At 43.3% G+C, this 21,151-nt stretch overlaps 1 protein-coding gene across 1 annotated transcript; it reads right to left on the bottom strand.

The window, feature by feature from the left end:
• Nucleotides 1–410: 410 nt before the first annotated feature.
• On the bottom strand, nucleotides 411–20,279 carry SLC16A12 (solute carrier family 16 member 12). The gene is made up of 6 exons (XM_029911398.1): nucleotides 20,044–20,279; nucleotides 15,237–15,340; nucleotides 12,724–12,867; nucleotides 9,448–10,039; nucleotides 7,114–7,373; nucleotides 411–1,878 (listed from the first exon to the last, which is right to left on the bottom strand). The coding sequence occupies exons 1-6, from the start codon at nucleotides 20,151–20,153 to the stop codon at nucleotides 1,616–1,618; spliced, it is 1,473 nt and encodes a 490-aa protein (XP_029767258.1). The 5' UTR covers nucleotides 20,154–20,279; the 3' UTR covers nucleotides 411–1,615.
• Nucleotides 20,280–21,151: the final 872 nt, after the last annotated feature.

Raw genomic sequence — 21,151 nt, 5'->3', positions numbered from 1 at the left:
GGTAGATGTGCAGGTGAACGAGCCTCTGATAGTGTGGCTGATGTCACATCTACCAATGTGATATATGCCATCATGTGCCAGCAACGCCCCTCTGCACTGGGAGTGGATGGGACATTACACAAAGTAAAAACTATTTCCCCATGCTAATTTTTCCCCTACTCACACTTTCTTGTCAACTGTTGGAAATGGGCCATCCTGATTATCACTACAAAAGTTTTTCTCCTGCTGATAATCGCCCACTTTAACTGATTATTTTCGCTATAGTTAGTATGGCAACACCCATTTTTTCATGTCCTCTGTGTGTATATATATATCTTCCTACTGTATTTTCCACTCCATGCATTCGATGAAGTGGGTTTTAGCCCACGAAAGCTTATGCTCAAATAAATTTGTTAGTCTCTAAGGTGCCACAAGTACTCCTCGTTCTTTTTATTATTTAATAGATGAATGTATCAGTAATGTACCCCACAAGCTACATTTACTCCATAGCTTTTCTGAAGCACCCAATTGTATTGTTTTTTTCCCCCAACACAATGAGTCTGAATCAGCAGCAAATGTCAGTAGTTGTTTGCTGACCCAAACAAGCCAAAAATAACTAGTGCCAGATCCTCATCTGTTGTAAATCATGGATTCACATCCACTGAGGATCTGGCCCCTGGAGTTCTAGAGAGAAGGATCTCTCTGGGTTTGGGTCTGGTTTGGATTTCAGGCAATGAGAATTTGCTTTGGCTCCTTTACATTTCAGTATGCCTGGTCCCATGCATAAAAACCCTGGAAGGACAAACCAAACACACTGGGCTCTAGAGCCCAGCTGGGATGGCAGTCACAGACTCCCTTCCCATCTATTCACAAAAGGGATCAGCAACAGGGGATAATACCTGAACTGGAACTCTACCCCCTAGAAATCCAGCCTCCAGGGATCTTTGAAGTGGGAGAGGGCAAATATCTTGTAGCAAGTTTGGGAACAGAGCTGTAAGAATCATATTTCTCATAAAGCTGCATTCTAGTTATGTACAAAATTTAGGCACACTGTAAAATTAAAGCTGCTTCAGAGATACTTTGAAATAATGTTCTATATGGTCTAAAACACAACTTCTCCTGCAGAATTCCTTAACAATGGCATTGGCATTTGTAACAGTGATTTTCAAACATTTGGCAAAGACTAATAAGCTTGGAACATTTTTTTGCTGGTCAGTCCACTGATAAACAAAACAGAGTGCAGCATTGAAAAGCTTATTTCATCAGCCCTGTTTTTAAAACAGTTTCAATCTAAGTTCTATTGTTCAGTTTTGCTTTGTGATGGTCATGTAAATTACCCCTGATTATGATCAATTACCTCAGTAGATTCATCCTATTATCTCTGGAGCCAGCATTACTGACTCAGAAAATATCCTGCACACGTTAACTGAAGAACTTTCCTCATTTGTATCTAACTTTCCTTTAGAGCTGTATAAATCACAGTTTTAATCTTACTAAAATATGAGAGAAAAATCTAGTTGAAAGATGCCTTGTTTCTTTCATTGTATTGGGAAAATATATCTTCAAGAGTGTAGCATGTGCAGTCACATCTCTCTTAGCCATGGCTGTGCTGCATACCAAAGCCTGATGGCACTTGTCATCTGTTGCTGTAGCTATTTGCCTCAGTGGCCAATATTTCTACATCCTTTTGATCTAAATCTCCAGACACAGAATAAGTTGTTGCTCCATTTGTCCAGATCTGCTGTTTTGTGTCAGTATCTCTGGTAAGTGACCTCAGCTGTGTCCTTTTGATTTTCTTTGCTAGTCTAGCAAAGCACAGTAATGTTGAACTGAATATCATAGAAAATCCACACAGAATGAATGATGCAGTGTAGCTGCCAGTTGTATCCACCAGCCAACCTATTGGAAAACAAATAATTTTTAAGGTCTTTAATAGTTTACAAACTCCTTGTACGGTACAGCATTCGTACTGCAGTTCATCACATACAACAGTGATTAAGTGACAGGCATATATAGCTGACACATCAGTTAAAATACAGTTTGCCTCCAGGGAAAGAAAACAAATATCTTACATAATGATCTCATCACACTTAGCTCAAGTTTTTAGAAGCTTTTGTTCAGAACATAACCCCATCACAAAAGGACACTGTAGTTTTCCCTACAGTCCTATATAAACATCCTCTAAAAGCATTGATTTAGCTGACAGTCTGAAAATGTGCTCAGAGCCATCATGGGAGTAAATGCTATTCTGTGCATGAGTTCCCCACCCAGAAACTTTGTCTGGGCTTGTGTGTCACTTGAAATGTTCAATTCATATTTTTGCTGTGACAAATCAAATTAAAAAGCATCAAAAGCAGAGGTGAATTTGAACTTGGAGTGAACTGCAAATACAAAATGAATATATATATATACTGTACTATGGCTATTCAAGAAAGGCATTATGAATCGCTGATCTTCCCACATCACTCAAAATGGATATAAATCCTTTCTGTGGAATGATCAGGACATCACTGTCCTAATCCCTACTTCATTTTTCAAGCCAGAAATTTAAACTAAACTGGCAAGAGATATGGTGTTCAGATATCCTGGTGATGATGATGGCTACTTAAGAACCTGAATAGAATTGAATAGACTATTGCCAGCCCACACTAAAGAAATTCAACAGTAAACCCCACTGCCTAATCCATGCCACATTTCTGAAATGAATGGATAAAGCTCTCTGGATCCTAAAGTCTATAAAAGAACATCCTTTGATTAAAACTCAAGGGTTATTTAATTTCACAGCAAAAGATACATTTTTGCACTTTTTATATTGCTGAACTACATGAAACAATTAAATAACAATGTGCTGCATTATTTCATTGTATGCCCCTGAATTTCCATTTGTTTTTAGTGTGCCGAATTCACTCCATCAAAATAGGGCTTAAGTGGGACCCAAGTGGTGTGTAGGTCATGCACTGGCCCTCTGCTCAGGGCTCAAGTGGACTCAAATACTGTTTATTTATTTTCCTTTCTCTTTTCCATCACTTAGTGCTAAGGCCCACATGAATTTTACATCGCATTTAGAAAACAACTAATCCACAGGGATCTTTTCCTCACCAACACAATGAAAACATCAAAGAGAGGTTACTTTGATCAGTCACAAGGGAAGAACACATCGGGACTGTTAATATTTGAAAATGTTATAAAAATACACAAACTGAAAAGCAAAGCCACACTAAGGTGTTTTCTCTTAACTACCATGGGCGGTGCATATCATAGGCTGGGAAAGGCTATGCCTCCCCAAATAGCCCCGTGTGGCCCTGCCCACGCTCTGCCCTGAGGCTCCCTTCTGCTTGCCGCGAGTTGGCCCTAGCCCAGGCAGGCTGCTCCTCTTCCGGAAAGCCTGCTGTGGCTGTGACTAGGGCAGCCGGCCTGTGGCCGGAACTTGGGGTGGCTGGAGCCACCCAGCACAGGGGGACCCACAGCTCTGGGGCTGTACCACCCGGCACTCCGGGGTGGGGGCCACACTGCCTGGCACTCCAGGGTTGGGGCCACACCACCCGGCGCTGGGACCGCTTGTCGGTGCTTTGGGCAGTGGGGGAGCGCACCGCCCGCCTGGCACTCTGGAGTTGGGGGTGCTCAGGCTACCGGGGCAGGGGGGGGGCGGGGCTTCAGATGGAAGGGGCGGGCTGGGCCAGGGGCTAGCCTCCTTGAGCCCATGGCTCACCCACCGCCCATGTTAACTGCTAATCTCCTCTGTTCTCTTCTGGCTTTGTTACCTCTTTACAATATTGGAGGAGGACTTTTGTTTTTAATATGGGCCAGATGCTCTCCTCTGCTCCAAGTGTTTTCTCTTCTCACCAAAATTTGTCATGGGCGTCTGTGTGGCGGGAGGGTCCCAGAGCTTGGGCTGCAGCCTGAGTCTAAACATCTACACAGCAATTAAACAGTCTCTTAGTCTGAGCCCCACATGCCCAAATCAGCTGGCATGGGCCAGCCACGGGTTTTTAATTGCAGTGTAGAGGGCTATGTTGCCAGGGCTGAGGAGGGGATGCACCCTGCATGGATGTCCTGACCTCCACAGGATTCATATCAGGATTGTCTGTGGCTCTTCATGCCTTTTGGGTGAATGTGATTACATGATTCTAAGGAAAGGAAGGAGGGAGAGCAGCAGAATAAGGACAATGGACTCCACAAAAGCAGACTTTAACAAACTCAGAGAACTGATAGGTAAGGTCCCATGGGAAGAAAATCTAAGTGGAAAAGGAGTTCAGGAAAGCTGGCAGTTTCTCAAAGAGTTAATATTAAAGGCACAACAGCTAACTATCCCAATGTGAGGGAAAGACAGCAAAAGGCCAATGTGGTTCTATCAGGAGCTCTTCAGTGACCTGAATATCAAATAGGTATCCTACTAAAAGTGGAAACAGACAACTTGCTAAGGAGGAATATGAAAGAATAGCACAAGCATGTAGGGACTAAATCAGGAAAGCTAAGGTACAAAATGAGTTACATCTAGCGAGGGACATAAAAGGCAATGGAAAGAGGTTCTATAAATGGATGGGGGCAGCCGTGTTAGTCTGGATCTGTAAAAAGCAACAAAGAGTCCTGTGGCATCTTAAAGACTAACAGATGTATTGGAGCATAAGCTTTCGTGGGTGAATGCCCACTTTGTCTGGCATGCGTCTGACGAAGTGGGTATTCACCCACGAAAGCTTATGCTCCAATACATCTGTTAGTCTTTAAGATGCCACAGGACTCTTTGTTGCTTTTGAAAAAAAATTGGAGCTCATGGTAGATAGTCAGCTGAACATGAACTCCCTGAGTGATGTTGTAACCAAAAGGACTAATGCAATCCTTGGGTGCAGAAACAGAGGAATCTCGAGTAGTAGTGGAGAGGTTATTTTACCTCTGTATTTGGCACTGGTGCAACCACAACTGGAATATTGTGTCCAATTCTGGTGTCCACAATTCAAGAAAGATATTGATAAATTGGAGAGGGATCAGAGAAGAGCCATGAGAACGATTAACAGATTAGAAAACTTGCTTTATAGAGACAGATTCAAGAAGCTCTATCTATTTAGCTTAACAAAGAGAAGGTTAAGAGTTGACTTGATTATAGTTTACAAGTACTTACACATGGAGACAAATATTTGATAATGGGTTCTTCAGTCCAAGAGAAAAAAATATAACAGGATCCAATGGCTGGAAGTTGACAATAAACATATTCAGACAGGAAGTAATTTTTTAATGCTAAGAGTAATTAATCACTGGAACAATTTATTAAGTGTGGTGGCAGATGCTCCACCACTGGCAATTTTAAAATCAAGATTGGATGTTTTTTCTAAAAGATATGAAAATTCTAGGAATTATTTTGGGGAAATTCTATGGTTTGTGTTATACAGGAGATCAGACTAGATAATTATAATGGTCCCTTCTGGCCTTGGAATCTACGAATCTAGATAAATTAGATATTTTCAAGTCAGCAGGGCCTGATGAAATTCATCCTAGGGTACTTAAGGAACCATCTGAAACAATCTCAGAACCATTAGCAATTATCATTGAGAACTCATGGAGGATGGGTGAGGTCACAGAAGACTGGGGAAGGGCAGACATAGTACCTATCTTTTTAAAAAGAGAACAAAGAGGACCTGGGGAATTATAAGTACCCAGAAAGACACTAGAACAAATTATGAAACAATCAATTTGCAAGCACCTAGAGGATAACAGGATTATAAGGAATAGCCAACAGGAATTTGTCAAGACTAAATCATGCCAAATCAACCTAATTTCCTTTGTTGGCAGGGCTAATGGACGGGGGGGGGGGAAGCTGTAGGCGTGATATATGTTGATTTTAGCACGGCTTTTGACATAGTCCCACATGACATTCTCATAAGAAAACTAGGGATATGTGGTCTAGATTAAATTACTATAAAGTGGGTGCAAAACTGGCTGAAAGACCATAATCAAAGAGTAGTTATAAATGGTTCTTGTCAAACTAGTGGGGTACTTGTCCTGTGTCCAATACTATTAAATATTTTCATAGACTAGAATTGAAACTACGTTGACAAATTGGAGAACTGGTCTGATTTCAACAAGATTAAAGCCAATAAAGACAAGCGCAAAATACTACACTTAAGAAGGAAAAATCAAAGGCACAGCTACAAAGTAGGGAATAACCGGCTAGGCACTAATACTGCTGGAAAGGATCTGAGGGTTACAGTGGATGACAAATTGAATGAGAGTCAACAATGTTTTGCATTTGTGAAAAAGGCTAATATGATCCTGGGGTGTATTAACAGGAGTGTTGTATGTAAGACACAGGAGATAAATGTCCTGCTCTATTCAGCACTGGTAAGCCCTCAGCTGGAGTACTATGTCCAGCCATGTGCCACATTTTAAGAAAATGTGGAGAAATTGAAGTCCAGAGGTGAGCAACAAAAATGATAAAAGTTTTAAAGAACCAGACCTGCAAGGAAAGGTTTAAAAAGCTGGGCATGTTTAGTTTTGAGGGGGGGAAAAAAGACGGGGGGTGGTCCTGATACCAGTCCTCAAATATGTTAAGGGCCTTTATAAAGAGGACAGTGATCGATTGTTCTCCATGTCCACTGAGGGTAGAACCAAAAGTAATGGGCTAAATCTACAGCAAGGGAGATTTAGATTAGAGATTAGGAAAAAATTTCTAACTATATGGATAGTTAAGCACTGGAAAAGGCTTCCAAGGGAGGTTGTAGAATAATCCCCATGATAGTAAGTTTTAAGAACAGGTTGGTCAAACACCTGTCAGGGATGATCTAGGTTTACATGGTCCTGCCTCAGCAAAGGGGGCTGGACTAGATGACCTCGGGAGGTCCCTTCCAACCCTACAGTTCTATGATTTTAGGCTCTGTATTTTCACCCTTTAATGTGTTTTTCCACAAAAGTGGGTAATTTTGATGGCTGTAAGTTAGAGATGGGCAACATTTACCAGAACTTGATTTTTCAATGACATTTTTCATCAGTGTTTGAAATTTCTATGAAACATATGGAACAAAATTTCTGCACAAAATTACTTCCCATGTCTGACCAGCTCTAGATAAATAAATCATTCTGCTTTCAGAAGGTAAATGCGGAGTAACAGTATAAACAGTACAGTAGAGTCATCTGTGAACTGACCTGCAATGGGTGGACTCACTAGATAAGGGAGTGCATGAAGAAAATACACTACGCCTAGGGCTGATGATAAGGAAGCAGTTCCCACTACATCTGCTGTCACGACAGGGATCAGTGTAACGTAGGCTCCATCAAAATACCCAAAGGTAAATGAGAATGGCACAAGCATAGGGAAACTTTGGAGAACAGGAAGGAAGAGACAACAGAGGCCATCCATTCCCACAGCAAAGAGGTAGCAAACATAGCGGTAGTTCTTCAGACACCTGCAGATTTTAAAAAGAGGAAGGATAAGTCAATCATGTGTACTTCCTCTTTGTTTCTGTTCACTTCCAGACCTATTAGTTTACCACATGCAATTAACATATGGTTGTGTCCTGGGATATTTTCTGTGTTAACCTGTTCCCTGTCTTTTCTATGCTGCACAGTTTTAATGTCTGGCTTAATACACAGCTTTCCAAGTGCAAAACCCAGCCAGTGAGGGCTCTAACACTGTGCTTGATTGACAAACCTGGATAGTGAAGTTCTCTATCTATCCATAGAACACACAGTAAGGACAGCAGTGCAAGCTTCCCTACACTATGCATGTGCCTCAGTTTTCTTGGGGACCACCCTGGGTGAGGTGAGGGTAGTTCAACCTCCAGGCCCATTCAACTAGGGTTACCATCCATCCGGGTTTCCCCGGACACGTCCGGCTTTTGGGTCTTTAAATAGCCGTCCGGGGGGAATTTGTAAAAAGCTAAAAATGTCCGGGATTTCCCCCCGGACGGCTATCTAAATACCCAAAAGCGGCTGACAGGGCAGCCGTGCCGGATTGAGCCGCTCACTTGGGGCCGCTCGGGCAGCAAAAGCCCCTCCCCCGCTTCCCTGCAGCTTCAGCACACCGGTAGCAAAACGGGAGCAGGAGCTGTTTGTGCCGCTACAAGCTTGCTAACATCAGCTGCTGTCTCAACTTGCTGATCTACTTAAAAAGGCAATGTACTTAGAGTGGGGGTCAGCGTACTTAAAGGGGCAATGCGCATCTCTCTCTCACACAGGGTGTGTGTCTCTGTCTGCCATTCTGTCTCCCATCCCTCCATTTGTGCTGCCTTGTCGAGTGTGAGGCTACATTAACAACGTGTTAACCCTTGAGGGCTCAGCCGAGTGCTAGTTCATCATTCAGCACTAAGACATTCCCTGGGAAATATTCCACCACCTCAACCAAGCTTCACAATCATCATTGCTGTGTACAGTATTAAATTGTTTGTTTAAAACTTATACTGTGTGCGTGTATATATATATATATATATATATATACACACATACACGCACACAGTATAAGTGTATACACACACACAGTATATATATATATATATATATATATATATATATATATAGTCTTTTGTCTGGTGAAAATTTTTTCCCTGGAACCTAACCCCCCGCCCCCATTTACATTAATTCTTATGGGGAAATTGGATTCGCTTAATATCGTTTCGTTTAAAGTTGCATTTTTCAGGAACATAACTACAATGTTAAGCAAGGAGTTACTGTACTCTTCTGTATTTATATCTAAGCTCACTAAGACTGTTCCTAATATTTTGCAAAAATAAGATAAATGACCTTATTCCCTCTTCTCACTTTTACTGGTGTAAATCAGTACTGATGCAATGAAATTAAAAGTGGTGTAAGTGAGAGAAGAATCAAATCCACAATTCGCATTGACTCAAATATCCAGTGTCCTGAATAAGTATGATGACTGAAAGAATAAGCATGAAGACCTTTAGAATAGCCTGCTGCCACACTCACCTGATCTTCGCCACCAGTATTATAGACATTGCATACAACAAAATGTCACGATGGAGTAAAGGTAGCAAAACACGGCTAAGCACTAAAACCTCAGGAAATGCAGAAGTTAGGATTCACATACAACCTTAACTCTGCCCGTTTGTGTTTATGCATTACAATACAGTGCCAGATCTTTCATCCCTTTTGTGCCACGACAGCAGCGCAAATGAGATAGAAAGGCAGAAATAGTAGATCACATCCTCTACAGAGCTGGCACAGAAGGTAATGCTTACTATACACTGAACGCTGAGCTACATTTACACTATAGACAAGAGCAACTTTGGACAAATGTTATTAATTTCTAAAAATGAAAATTAGAAGTATAAGTTAATTCAAAGATGAAAACTAAGGTAAAAAATGAGCATTTCTGAAAGTTGTATAAATACCATAAATTGAGCTGATCTATTGGAAAAATAATGCAAGCCATTGTAATGTCCTCAAAATGTACGTTAGCGAGCATTACACCTAGCTATCCCACATGAAAAGGCTTATAACTAGTTTGCGGTCTGTCATTACCTTCTGTCTGTCAACCATCCAAAGGTGATATTACCAACGATATCGATGACACCAAGTATGGACATAAGGAAGGCAGCCTGCTGATGACTCACACCAACATTCAAAGCATAAGGCACTAGGTAGACAAAAAGAGGGCTACAGCCATATGCCATAAATAAAATAGACACTGCTAGCACCATGAAGTCTGGCATCAGTAAGAAGTTGTATTCTTGCCAGGAGCAGCAGCATAGACATTCATGGGACCATGCTTTGATTAAAGGTGAACAGATAGACAACCGCTTTAAGTCTTGCTTCTGTGCTTCTGAGACATACTCCTGTTCAAGAAACTCAGGAGGGTGTTTATGGTCCTCCTTAAGAGTAATAGGCCTCATCAGGGCACCACAGACACAGAGATTTAAAACAAAACCGCCCAGGATGAGTAAGGCTCCACGCCAGGAAAATTGTTCAATCAAGAGTTGGACCACAGGGGCCAGAATGAAGGTACCGATTCCGCTCCCTGACATGGCTATCCCATAAGCCAGTGCTTTCTTTTTGTTGAAATATTTGCCCACCATTGCTATGGCTGGAGAATAACAAAGTGCAAATCCAAGTCCTAGGGAAAAAAGTAGAATGAAGGTTGTTTAATACTGAATATAAGTAACAGGATACATTAAATTAAACCAAGTAACCCACTCCCATCAGCACTAATAATGAAATGGCCCTTTGTGGATTATCACATTTCGCAATTTAGTGAATATGGGATAAAAACATGAAGAAAAAAACAGGGATGCCGAGTCAAACAAATATAGTTGAACCTCACTAAACTGTACCCATGCAGAGGCTCAGTGAGGATTGATGAGCTTTGCGTATGAACATGTACTCAGGCTAGATAGGAGCACAGCATCATCGGTCAGTTATTAGTAGCCTGGCCCTGTACCCAGGCATCACTGAGTGCCAGGGGATGGAGGGACCTCCCATTTAGATTGTCAGATCATTGCATCAGGCACATTGGTCCTACGATCATTGCTCGGTGTTACACTCAGCTACAAACCCAAATATCTATTTTCAGGGCAGATTTGTCTGTTTGCAGATCTCTGAAGGGTGGCATAGGGAATTTCTCTCTACTGTAAAATGTCCTACAAGAATCTTTCTTTGACAAGATGAAGAAATTCTGCATTTCTACTGGCTGGAGTTTCTGTGCAGTTTTAAATCCCCTGGGAAAGTCCTTATTCAAGGTGCTGTGACCACTTTCAGAACCGAGGTTAAAAAGGCTCAGAACAAGATGCTATTCCTATTTAGTAGATTAATTAGATTCATCTGGGCAGGGAACAATTTCATGGATTTTGCTACAGAGCTTCAAGGACAGATGCACAAGAATCAGACGTTCGCATCAGTGCTGGCATTTCTGCAGGGATTTCTGAATCAGACACAGAAACTTATTCCAGGCTGGCATTTTGAAATAAATGGCACCCTCAGTTACACAGGTACTTCTCCCATTGCCTTTGGCAGAAAGCACAAGCTTGGGAGACTCTCAGGATGTAGCAGGCTATCAGTGTTGGCCTGAAACACTCCATCCTGCTAACAGGTGCTGACTCTGCTGGGAGAGGGCTGAATGGATTAAATCAGGCGTCGGCAACATTTGGGACACGGCTCGCCAGGGTAAGCACCCTGGCGGGCCGGGCCAGTTTATTTACCTGCTGACGCGGCAGGTTCGGCCGATCGCGGCCCCCATTCGCCGCCCCGGGCCAATGGGGGCGGCGAGAAGCAGCGCGGGCGAGGGATGTGCTGGCCACGGCTTCCTGCCGCCCCCATTGGCCCAGGATGGCGAACCGCGGCCAGTGGGGGCCACGATAGGCCGAACCTGCCACATCAGCAGGTAAATAAACTGGCCCGGCCCGCCAGGGTGCTTACCCTGGCGAGCCGTGTGCCAAATGTTGCCGACCCCTGGATTAAATTGACACACTGAGACCAGCAGCTTGTTATCTCACCCAGACATAAAAGAGATGTCCTGGGTGTCTTGAGGCAGGACCTGTGACTTTTGGGGGGGGAAGGTTTGAACAGAACTTTATGTTCTCTTGTTGTTTATTTCTTTGTGAAGAAAGCCAAACCTCAGAAAGGGCAGTGAATTTTGACACTACAAAGCTAGCGTTGTTCTCAACTGCCCTCTAGATTACAGGTCAGCTCACTGCATCAGTACTACCAGCCTTTTACTATTAGTTCATTTCTTCCCTACTCACTCCCTGCAGACTAAATTCACTGCTTATGAAATGGACTGTCTACAACTTAATGTACACTGCTTCATTGCTTCTCTTCCTCAATATTCATAACCGCTCTCATAAAGGAAGCCTCAGTGCCATAGGAGGAGATGTGACATGGTGCTGTGGGTTACAAGGGACCTTTTTATTTGTTACGAACACATTGGACAAGGATTAACATTGTAATGCAGGAGCAACGCACACTGTAACAAGGAATTTTTTTTCTTAGCAAATAAGCTGTTGGCAGCACACAAAGTATAGTAATTCTACCAACTTGCTACTCAACGGCAGGGGACCAAGTACAAGGCTTATATCACCGTGGCTACCGTGGCAGTTTTAATGAGGAAGGAATTTCAGTATAACTATTGCAACCTCTCCCTTTCTTTAGTGTACAAGCAACTATACAAAAACAGGACAGACTAAGGGTATTCTTTTGACACAGTGGCTGAACTCAAAGGGAGGATGCATTAGGATAATGCATTCAACGGAGGATTTGTGCTTCTTAACTGAATGTAGAGCAGGCAGAAATAAGCCATGCAATGGTGACTTAAGAAACTGATGCAATGACTCTCTCTCATTTATTTATTAATCATTTACCTTGATTTAAATCATTTAAAAAATCACCAATGCAAAGCTTTGTCTGCCTTGACTTATAATTTATATTACAACAAAACTCCGAAAGCATTACACCAAAAGGAACCCTGCCAGCCAGTAACCTACCAACAAACAAACAAGCAAACAATCCTCTTTCCCACCCTCTTATCATCTGAGAAGTTTACCCTCAGCCACACAACTGTTGAACAGATGACTTTTGCTGTGTGCTAGGCCGGTCACCAAAACTGGGGTATTTCAGATCAGGAGCAAATACCAGAGGCCTGGGGCCCTCCCACATAATGCTCTGCAAGCTGGTCATTCTTTCATAACAAGGGGGTTCCAGCTTGCGAGCCTCTGCTGACTGCAGCTGGGGCAGTGTCAGTGGGACAGTGGTGGTCCCTCTAATGTTAAGGTAATGGCTGGGGCAAACATTATGAATCCCTCCTACCTGTAAGCACGCCCAGTGAAAAGTAGAGGTGTTCCAGGCTTGTGGCAAATGAACTCAGGATCAGTCCAGCAGATGAGAGCAGTCCTCCAAGCATGATGCCCACTTGACACGATAGATGGTTACTGATAAAACTTCCAAGTGGGGCTTCAAAAATAATGAATGCAGTTAGTGAATGAATGCAGTGTGCACTCACCTGCACTTCACCATCACAGTCAAGGCTTGGGAACAAAAATCAGCACCAAAGCCAGACAAACAAGAGAAAAACACCAATTTGCTGCTGCAGCTAATTGGAGTGACATTTCAGATTCACATACATTACATCACGGTGTTTGTGACCTCCTCAAAAACCCTTTCGGAATGGCTGTTTTCTATTTTCCATAAAATCAGGTCAATGGCTATTTTAAATCAGGCAATACCACTCTACGACAAAGCTGTTTGTCCATTAATGAAGGCAAAGCCAATGACTAGGTTAGGAGCATTTTGTTCATTACCCTATCATTACAGCAGCAATAAACCTGCTACCTCTGGAATTTGTACTGCTACTCTATGAAAAGATGGCCCTTCTGCCTCATCACTGCAAAGCTTAGAACCTATAAGTTGTAAAAATGATCTCCCTCTCTGGTAGGAATAGGCTGACCCAGCAATATCAAAGTTAAAATCCCTGCACACACAAAGAGCAGTGTGGAGCGTCAAAGTCCAGTTTCACCCACGGGAAGTATAAATCCTAGAAACCTTTGTGCTCTTCTCTCTGCCCATTTAAAATTCCCTTAAAGTTTCAGGTGGAAAACTTTGTCCCCACATCTTCGCCTATGAGATGTGGTGTAGTTGGTGCAGAGGTGTCTGGCTACATTTTAGGCCTCAATCCTGGAATGCAATGAATATGGGCAGATCACTTTACCTGCAATATGATGTGTGCAGGATCAGAACCTAAGTTTGCACAGTACTTTGCAGATCTTTAAATGATATCCATGAGAAGTTAAGTGTAACTCCAGTACAGAAAGGGTGTCCTAGGGCAGTGGTTTTCAAACTTGTTTTCTGGTGACTCAGTTGAAGAAAATTGGTGATGCCCGGAGCTGGGGGTGAGGTGTTTGGGGTGTGGGAGGTGCTCAGGGCTGGGGCAGAGGGTTGGGGTGCAGGGGTGAGGGCTGTGGGGTGGGGCTGGGAATGAGGGGTTCAGGGTGTGGGAGGGGGCTCTGGGCTGGAGTAGGGGGTTGGGGTGCGGGAGGGGGTCAGGACTCTGGGCTGGGGGTGCAGGCTCTGGAGTGGGGCTGGGGATGAGGAGTTTAGGGTCCAGGAGGGGCTCTGGCCTGGGGGTGCAGCTCTGGGGTGGGGCCAGGGATGAGGGGCTTGGGGTGCAGGAGGGGGCTCTGGGTTTGGGAGGGCTCAGGACTGGGGCAGGGGGTTGGGGTGCGGGAGGGGATCAGGGCTCTGGGCTGGGGCTGCAGCCGGGGATGAGCAGTTTGGGATGTAGGAGGGGGCTCCAGGTTTGAGGGCAGGGCTGGGGGCTGGGGTAGGGGATTGGAGCATGGGGTTGGGGTGTGGGCTTACCTCTGGCAGCTCCCAGTCAGCGGTGCAGCTGGGGTGTAGAGGCAGGCTTCCCGCCTGTCCTGGCACCGTGAACCACGCTGTGCCCCGGAAGCGGCCAGCCACAGGCCCGGCTCCTAGACGGAGGCACGCAAATGGCTCTGCGCAGCTCTTGCCTGCAGGCACCATCCCCTTCCCCCCCAGCTCCCATTGGCCGGTTCCCTGACAATGGGAGTGTGGAGCCGGTGCTCGGGGCGGAGGCAGCACATGGAGCCCTATGGCCCCCTCGCCTAAGAGCCAGACCTGCTGCTGGCTGCTTCTGGGGCACAGCGCGATGTCAGAACAGGTAGGAACTAGCCTGCCTTAGCCAGGCAGCACCACCAATGGGACTTTTAACGGCCTGGTCGGTGGTGCTGACCAGAGCCGCCGCAACCCAGTGCCTTACATTCCGTAACCCAGTACTGGGTCGCAACCCACAGTTTGAAAACCACTGTCCTAGGGGATATTTCATAAAGAAAACACACAGGACATTTGCTCACAAAAAAGTTCAGTGAAGGGATGCGATGGTTGTGACTTGAACCAAAGGAACTAGGAAACACAGTCAAGTCTGAAATGTAACTGCAATATACTAGGTAAAACAAGTCCTAGTGGAATGCCTCTTAAACCGTGACCTTTCCCATTAGGTTTTTTTCACAAAAACATTTCTTAAAACACACATCACTTGACAATAAAATGCTCTGTTTCTTTTCAGTATCAGACAAAATAGTACAAAAAAGCCCCCTCCTTGCCAAACTGTGCTGTGGGATACAGCTTGGACATACTACACCCATTTGGCTACAAAGCCAGGATGTGCTGGACAAAAGTCATTAGCCAGCCTGAAACCAGAAATTTTCTACATTGGCTCTGATGACTTGTGAATACACTAATATCAGGTGTCCCACAGGACTAAAGAACAAACCAATTTATTATTCAGAGAGTGCAATACCCACCACACAGCATTGTGGCACAGTCTGCAATGGAATGGATCCAAGCTGTTCGGGCATAATCCTGAGCAAAGTATGTCTGGAACTCCACAAAGAAAATTGAGATGCATCTAAGAAAGAAAACATGAATACTGATCTGTTAAATTCCAGGATAAAGGGTACCTGGTTTGGGTCTGTTCCAAATCCTATGAAAGTCAATGCAAAGATTCCTATTGACTTCTAAGGGAAATGCATTGGGTCATTAAACATCTGCAAAATGGAGACTGAAATGAGAGACTCTCTCGATGTACAGGAAATAATGACAAATGAAAATGTGGCACATAGGATGGATAGTTCCTACAGTAGTTCATATGGCTAGTTTATATCTGTCTAATTGAATCAGAGAAGAACAAATGAGACAATGACAAATGAGTCGCAGAATGGTCATCAAGTATGACCCTCGTAGTGGGATTAGACAGATCAGTTTAATCCGGCAAGGACAACGAAGACATTTCTTTCCACAAGGAGAGCCAATCTTTAAAAGAGCAGACAATTATACTGCCCTCTTTTATTTTAACCTCCCATAAACTATTATCCTAGTCCTACATTGTTGTTTCTCTCTTTAAGGACTAATATATATTAGTCAGATGACTTCTGGGCCATCAGAAGTCACATGAAGAAGGCCCTGCCATCCCTGTGTATCATGTTGTTTTCCAGAGTGGCTATCTTGTTGTGTTTCTATAACTTCACTTTTTCACTAGGCTAGGTTGTTGGCCTATCATTCAACCTGTGATACTTCCCAGGGATACCCAGGTCCACAAGGCACTTCGCTACCAGCAGCCCTTAGCATGAGGAAGCCTTGTCTGTGTCTGCCATATGTCAGCTCCCTGGCTGCATCAGCCACGGGCAACACAAAAACTCGCTATGCATGCCCTGCTCTCTCTACAAATTAGCGATAGGCACATTCCAACCCCCAAGCCCCCCCAAGCATCTCCCTGGAATGTTCAGCCCCTGGTCCACCAGACACTTGCAGTATTCACAGAATTGCTGCTTCCAAAGAAGCAGGACACCCCAGCTTACCAATTACATGTCAGATCAATGCTCTATTTAACACACAGCACTTGGTTATGTTTATAGCGAAAACAGTAAACGTTTATTTAATAAACTGTAGAGGTTCAAGTGATAACAAGTAGAAGTGATGGAAACAAATGGTTACATATTAATTAAAACCATAGCATGCATTCTAGAACTTAGACTTATTTTCAAATCTTAGAGCAATACTTATCCAAAATCCTTCCAGTGTATTACAACCAGGCTTGGCTGTGATCTTCCATTCATCAGACAAGTCAAGCTGCCTCCTCAGTGAAAGATCCAGGGTGTCTGTTTGCATTCCCAGATAGATCAGAACAATTCATTGCCCATATTTATACACAGGATACCACCTGCTGGTTGTTTCTTCCTGTATACTACTTTACTGTAGACTTTGCCATTTCTTAATCAGCATCTGGCTCAGTATGCAAATTGGCCTCCGTTGAGACACACACAATACACAACGACCAGGCAGGGAGATAAGCGTCTGTTACCCCCTTCCTGAAAGGAAGCCATCCAAGACATGTCACCTCCTGGTTATCTGCCTTAAGAATCTCATTTTCAGTATAGACATAACTTCTTAAATATTATCTGTGCATACAATTTGCAGTGATTATGATGGACCAGTGGGCTACTGGTTCTCAGTAAGGACTTTATATGCCAACCTTTACTGAATTATTAGGCATATATTTGACCTGGCAATCCCCGTAAAACTCTTTGCACCCCTTGTGCTCTCAGTCAGTTGGCACCAAGACATTTCTCAAGGATAGGATGTTGGCCTGTCATTCTCCCCCACAACCTGGAGGACCTAGGGACTGTTTTTTTCTCTGGCCCCTATCCTTTGACCTGTCCAGTTTGGGTGGCCCCGCCAGAAGTTTAAAATGCTGCCGGCATAGCTCTCAGGGTCATTGGAATGCAGAGGCCTTCCCATCGCTTCCCACCACATCAAGGATACTCTTCTCCTTCCCTGGGGACTGCACCTGAATGTAGTGGGAATGTTTGCATATGACCCTGAGAGCTATGCCAGAGGGAGCTTTAACTCCTGGCAAGGCCACCCAAGGAGGACAGGTCAACGGGTAGGGAGGGACCAGATGAAAAGTAGTCTACGGTCCTCCAGGCTGCGGAGGGCTGGGGGCTGTGGGAAGAAGGGGTTGAGCAGTAAGCCAACAACCTATCCTTGTAAAAAAGTGAAGTTATAGAAACACAACAAGATAGCCACTCCGGCAAACAACATGATAGACAGGGATGGCAGAATCTTCCCTGTGCCCTAAGTGACTTCTGATAGCAGAAGAAGGATTCCAATTCATGTTTACAGAGACATATAGATATACAGACCTACACACAAAATGCTATTCCGTTATGTAAAGGTTGGAACAAACTCACAGTAATCAAGGAATCCTGTGCCCATATGCCTGCAGACAGCAGCATACACTGTAACTGAACAAAAGATCCAAAATGCTGGCTGATTTAACAGTACAGACTCTGAATGGCTCTTCACATACAGAGACTGATTCTGAGACCAGCCCTCCCTTTTTGTGGCTGTAAATACTCGTGAATGCATTGTGAACACAAAGACAGGAGGCCATCTGTTTCAAATCTGGCCAATAAGGTAGAATGTTGAAGTACAAATAGTAAGCAGATCTCCCCCCCGCACACACACACACACACACCCTGTCTATATTGATGCCAATTAATGTTAGACTTATTAGTACTATTTATTTAGGTACCTCCTATTGCAGATCAAATAACACAACCCCTGCTCTGACAAGCTTATGAAGTATGGCATCAATGAGACTCATGTGCATAAAGTTAAGTTGTGTGCATGACTGTCTGCAGGATGGGGCATAGGCTCTGACCCCACAACGAGTTCAGTGTGGACAGAGCCAACGCCCCACTGATTTCATTAGCCCGAGTTGCAATAGAATAGATACAAAAACAACAAGAGTCCGGTGGCACCTTAAAGACTAACAGATTTATTTGGGCATAAGCTTTTGTGGGTAAAAAAAACCCACTTCTTCAGGTGCAGAAGTGGGTTTTTTGCCCACGAAAGCTTATGCCCAAATAAATCTTAGTCTTTAAGGTGACACTGGACTCCTTGTTATTTTTGTGGATACAGACTAACACGGCCACCCCCTGATACTTGAGAATATATACAGACATTCTTCTTCTTTCCTGAATCCACAACATCAAAGTGCAGGGTGTATCTGCCATCTTTCCATATCACATGAATGAACAAAATTGACCTTTAGGATAAAATGCATTTATGTACTACTAGGAACATGTTACTAAAGAAAAACAATAAGAGTTTTGTTGGAATGAAAGCATCGGTAAGGATGAGAGTCACAGTGTAATTCTCAAATATAGTCTGGTAAAGTAGACCCTTTCATCAGGTCTTCTGGCTGTATCTATGTCTGATCTCAAATTCACCATGGAATTCCACGGTCTCCTTCACTGCTCATGTGGCACCATACCACTATTTAGTGGTGTTTTTTGATACTTTAAAATAAAATATCCACACATCCAATATCTGATTGAGAAATAGGAATATTTCAAGTTTGCTAAATAAGCAAGGGATTGTTGGGTGGTCTTCCTGCTCTGTCCCCAATCAATCAACTGTCTCTCAGTTCAAAGCCAGATTCCAGATGCATCTGTTCTAGGAACTATAGCATCAATTATATCAGTTCTATAATGCAAATCAATGTATTTCACATGCAAAAAAGCAAACGTTATGGGGACAAAACTGCCTTTAGAAAAACTTGTAGTGTTAGTATGTAGTTCATGTAACTGTAGTAATATGGTAGCACTAGATCAACATTTACATGGTTATAGACAAGTGTTTATGAGACTTACCACACAATTCCTTCATCAAGTCTGGCAGCTTTATTTAAAAAGAAATACATTATGTAGGTAAGAAGAGTTGTAATTGTATCGTGTTGCCAGTTCAAATGAGACCCTTGGCTCCAATGCCCCTCACATACTGTGCTGCCTGTCTCTGATATCCCTCATACAGTTTACATGTTCATATTAACATAGACCATCCTCCCATGTATAGTAAACTGTCAGTAAACTACTGGCAACACCAGCAGAAGGAACCTTCTTGTCCCCAAATGTATAGATGAGCTTTTCAGAGTATGTTAGCCTATTTTCTCTCCTTCTATTTTTGAGGAATACAGCAACAAATATTCCCTGCATAGTTAGGATACTTGAGGTATATATGGTGAAGGGCCTCTTTAGGTCACAGCTCTCATGCAGGATGGCACCTGAAATGCTTGTAGAGAGCAAAGAGATTACACAACAGCTCAATCGGATATACCCAAGAGTCAAACAAATCCACAGGAACTGGCCAAAACAAATCACAGGAAGGTCAGAGAGGGACACAGGGCCTGGAAAGACCCTGACTGCCTCCTCTAGTCCCCACTGAACAACTACAGCATGAAGTAACTCTGATAGTGCAGAATAGTAAGGGTGATGATAGGAGTTCTTGGACAGGGCATAACAGCTGTCATCGGGGACTAAGCAGGACTAATATTGGAGGAATCTTAATCTCTTAGCTGTCCCAGCCCCATACAGATTTCAGGAGGCCTTCAAAAACAAAACAGGTTAGAAGGATAGTAAAGAGTACAGACAGAATTGATTCCTTTAACTTCAACTATTAGCCATTACAGAGTATCTTTCTTATTTTTCTCTTTATAAGAAAAGAAAAGAAAAGATTACAAAGAGTCAGCCTGATAAGAAGCTATTTTACCTTGTTACAGCCCTAGTGCAGATAGTAACGAGGAAGCAGCCAACAACAATCATCCATCCCCAGCCTCCATCGGGAGGGGAGGAGAGCAGAACTTTCTTTGGTGCTGCCATAGCTGTGATAGTGATTCTTTTTTCTTCTTTCCAGAGTCACTGTAAGGGACTGACTCCAGCTGACGTGCAGAGCATGCATGGAATGTTACCTGGTACAAGGATTATTTGCCATCTGAAACAGAAAAACAGCAGGGAGAGAATCAAACTAAATCACCCTTCACCCAACCCCTGTGAAACCGCATTATCAAAGGGTAAAATATAGCTGTTGTTTTATTGTATGTGATGATTTATTTCTAACTACAATGATTGTTTTCAGAGTAGCAGCCATGTTAGTCTGTATCCGCAAAAAGAACAGGAGTACTTGTGGCACCTTAGAGACTAACAAATAAATAAATAAATAAATAAATTTGTTAGTCTCTAAGGTGCCACAAGTACTCCTGTTCTTTTTACAATGATTGTGTAACATGCATTCTGTGCATTGTGAGAAGCAAATGACTTTGGGTCACATTCTGTTCTCATTTACTCAGCTGTAAATCAGGAGGAACTCCACTGATTTCAATTTACATTGTATAATCAAGAGCAGAATTTGGTCCTATTTCTGAGAGATTTTCTACCTTTAATATTTGTTCCCGCAATTACACCCTAGCACATAATACCACAAAATGCAGTGATCCACATGTACAGGCAAAAATCCTCGGCTGGTATAAATCCCTGTAGCTCCTTTAACTTCAACAGAGCTACACTGACTAACTCTAACTGATGCTCTGGCCTGATTTTAATTAAAGTTGTAAAACAGTTTTCCTTATAATCAACTGTTTTTACTCACACATACTTTACTGAAAAATTCACCTTTGGGGCTGAAATTTTCACCTACCCATTAAGGTGAATATCCCTGGAAGTCTGAGCTTTTTTGAACTCCAGGTGAGTGAACCCTCCACCTCCCCCCGCCCCTCCCAGCAAAATTTGTTGACTTCAGTTATGATTTTTCTGAGTAAGGAGAAGGGAGAAGCCTAAAGGGAGGAATTTTTACCCTTTCTCATGAAAACACAGTGTCTGTG

Source organism: Terrapene carolina, unplaced genomic scaffold (assembly GCF_002925995.2).
Source record: "Terrapene carolina triunguis isolate 2854851 unplaced genomic scaffold, T_m_triunguis-2.0 Scaffold95, whole genome shotgun sequence".
Classification (NCBI taxonomy): domain Eukaryota; kingdom Metazoa; phylum Chordata; order Testudines; family Emydidae; genus Terrapene; species Terrapene triunguis.
Note: the sequence above shows the minus strand (reverse complement) of the source record. Positions and strands in the feature narration are given on the sequence as shown.

Bases quoted from the DNA above. Each gene is read 5' to 3' on its own strand.
- SLC16A12 (XM_029911398.1), bottom strand. From the start codon at position 20,153: ATGGCAGCACCAAAGAAAGTTCTGCTCTCCTCCCCTCCCGATGGAGGC. The intron at 15,341-20,043 runs GTAAAATAGCTT...TTTCTTTCTTAG, and splicing joins TGCACTAGGGCTGTAACAAG to ATGCATCTCAATTTTCTTTG. The intron at 1,879-7,113 runs GTCAGTTCACAG...GTTTTCCAATAG, and splicing joins AGTGAGTCCACCCATTGCAG to GTTGGCTGGTGGATACAACT.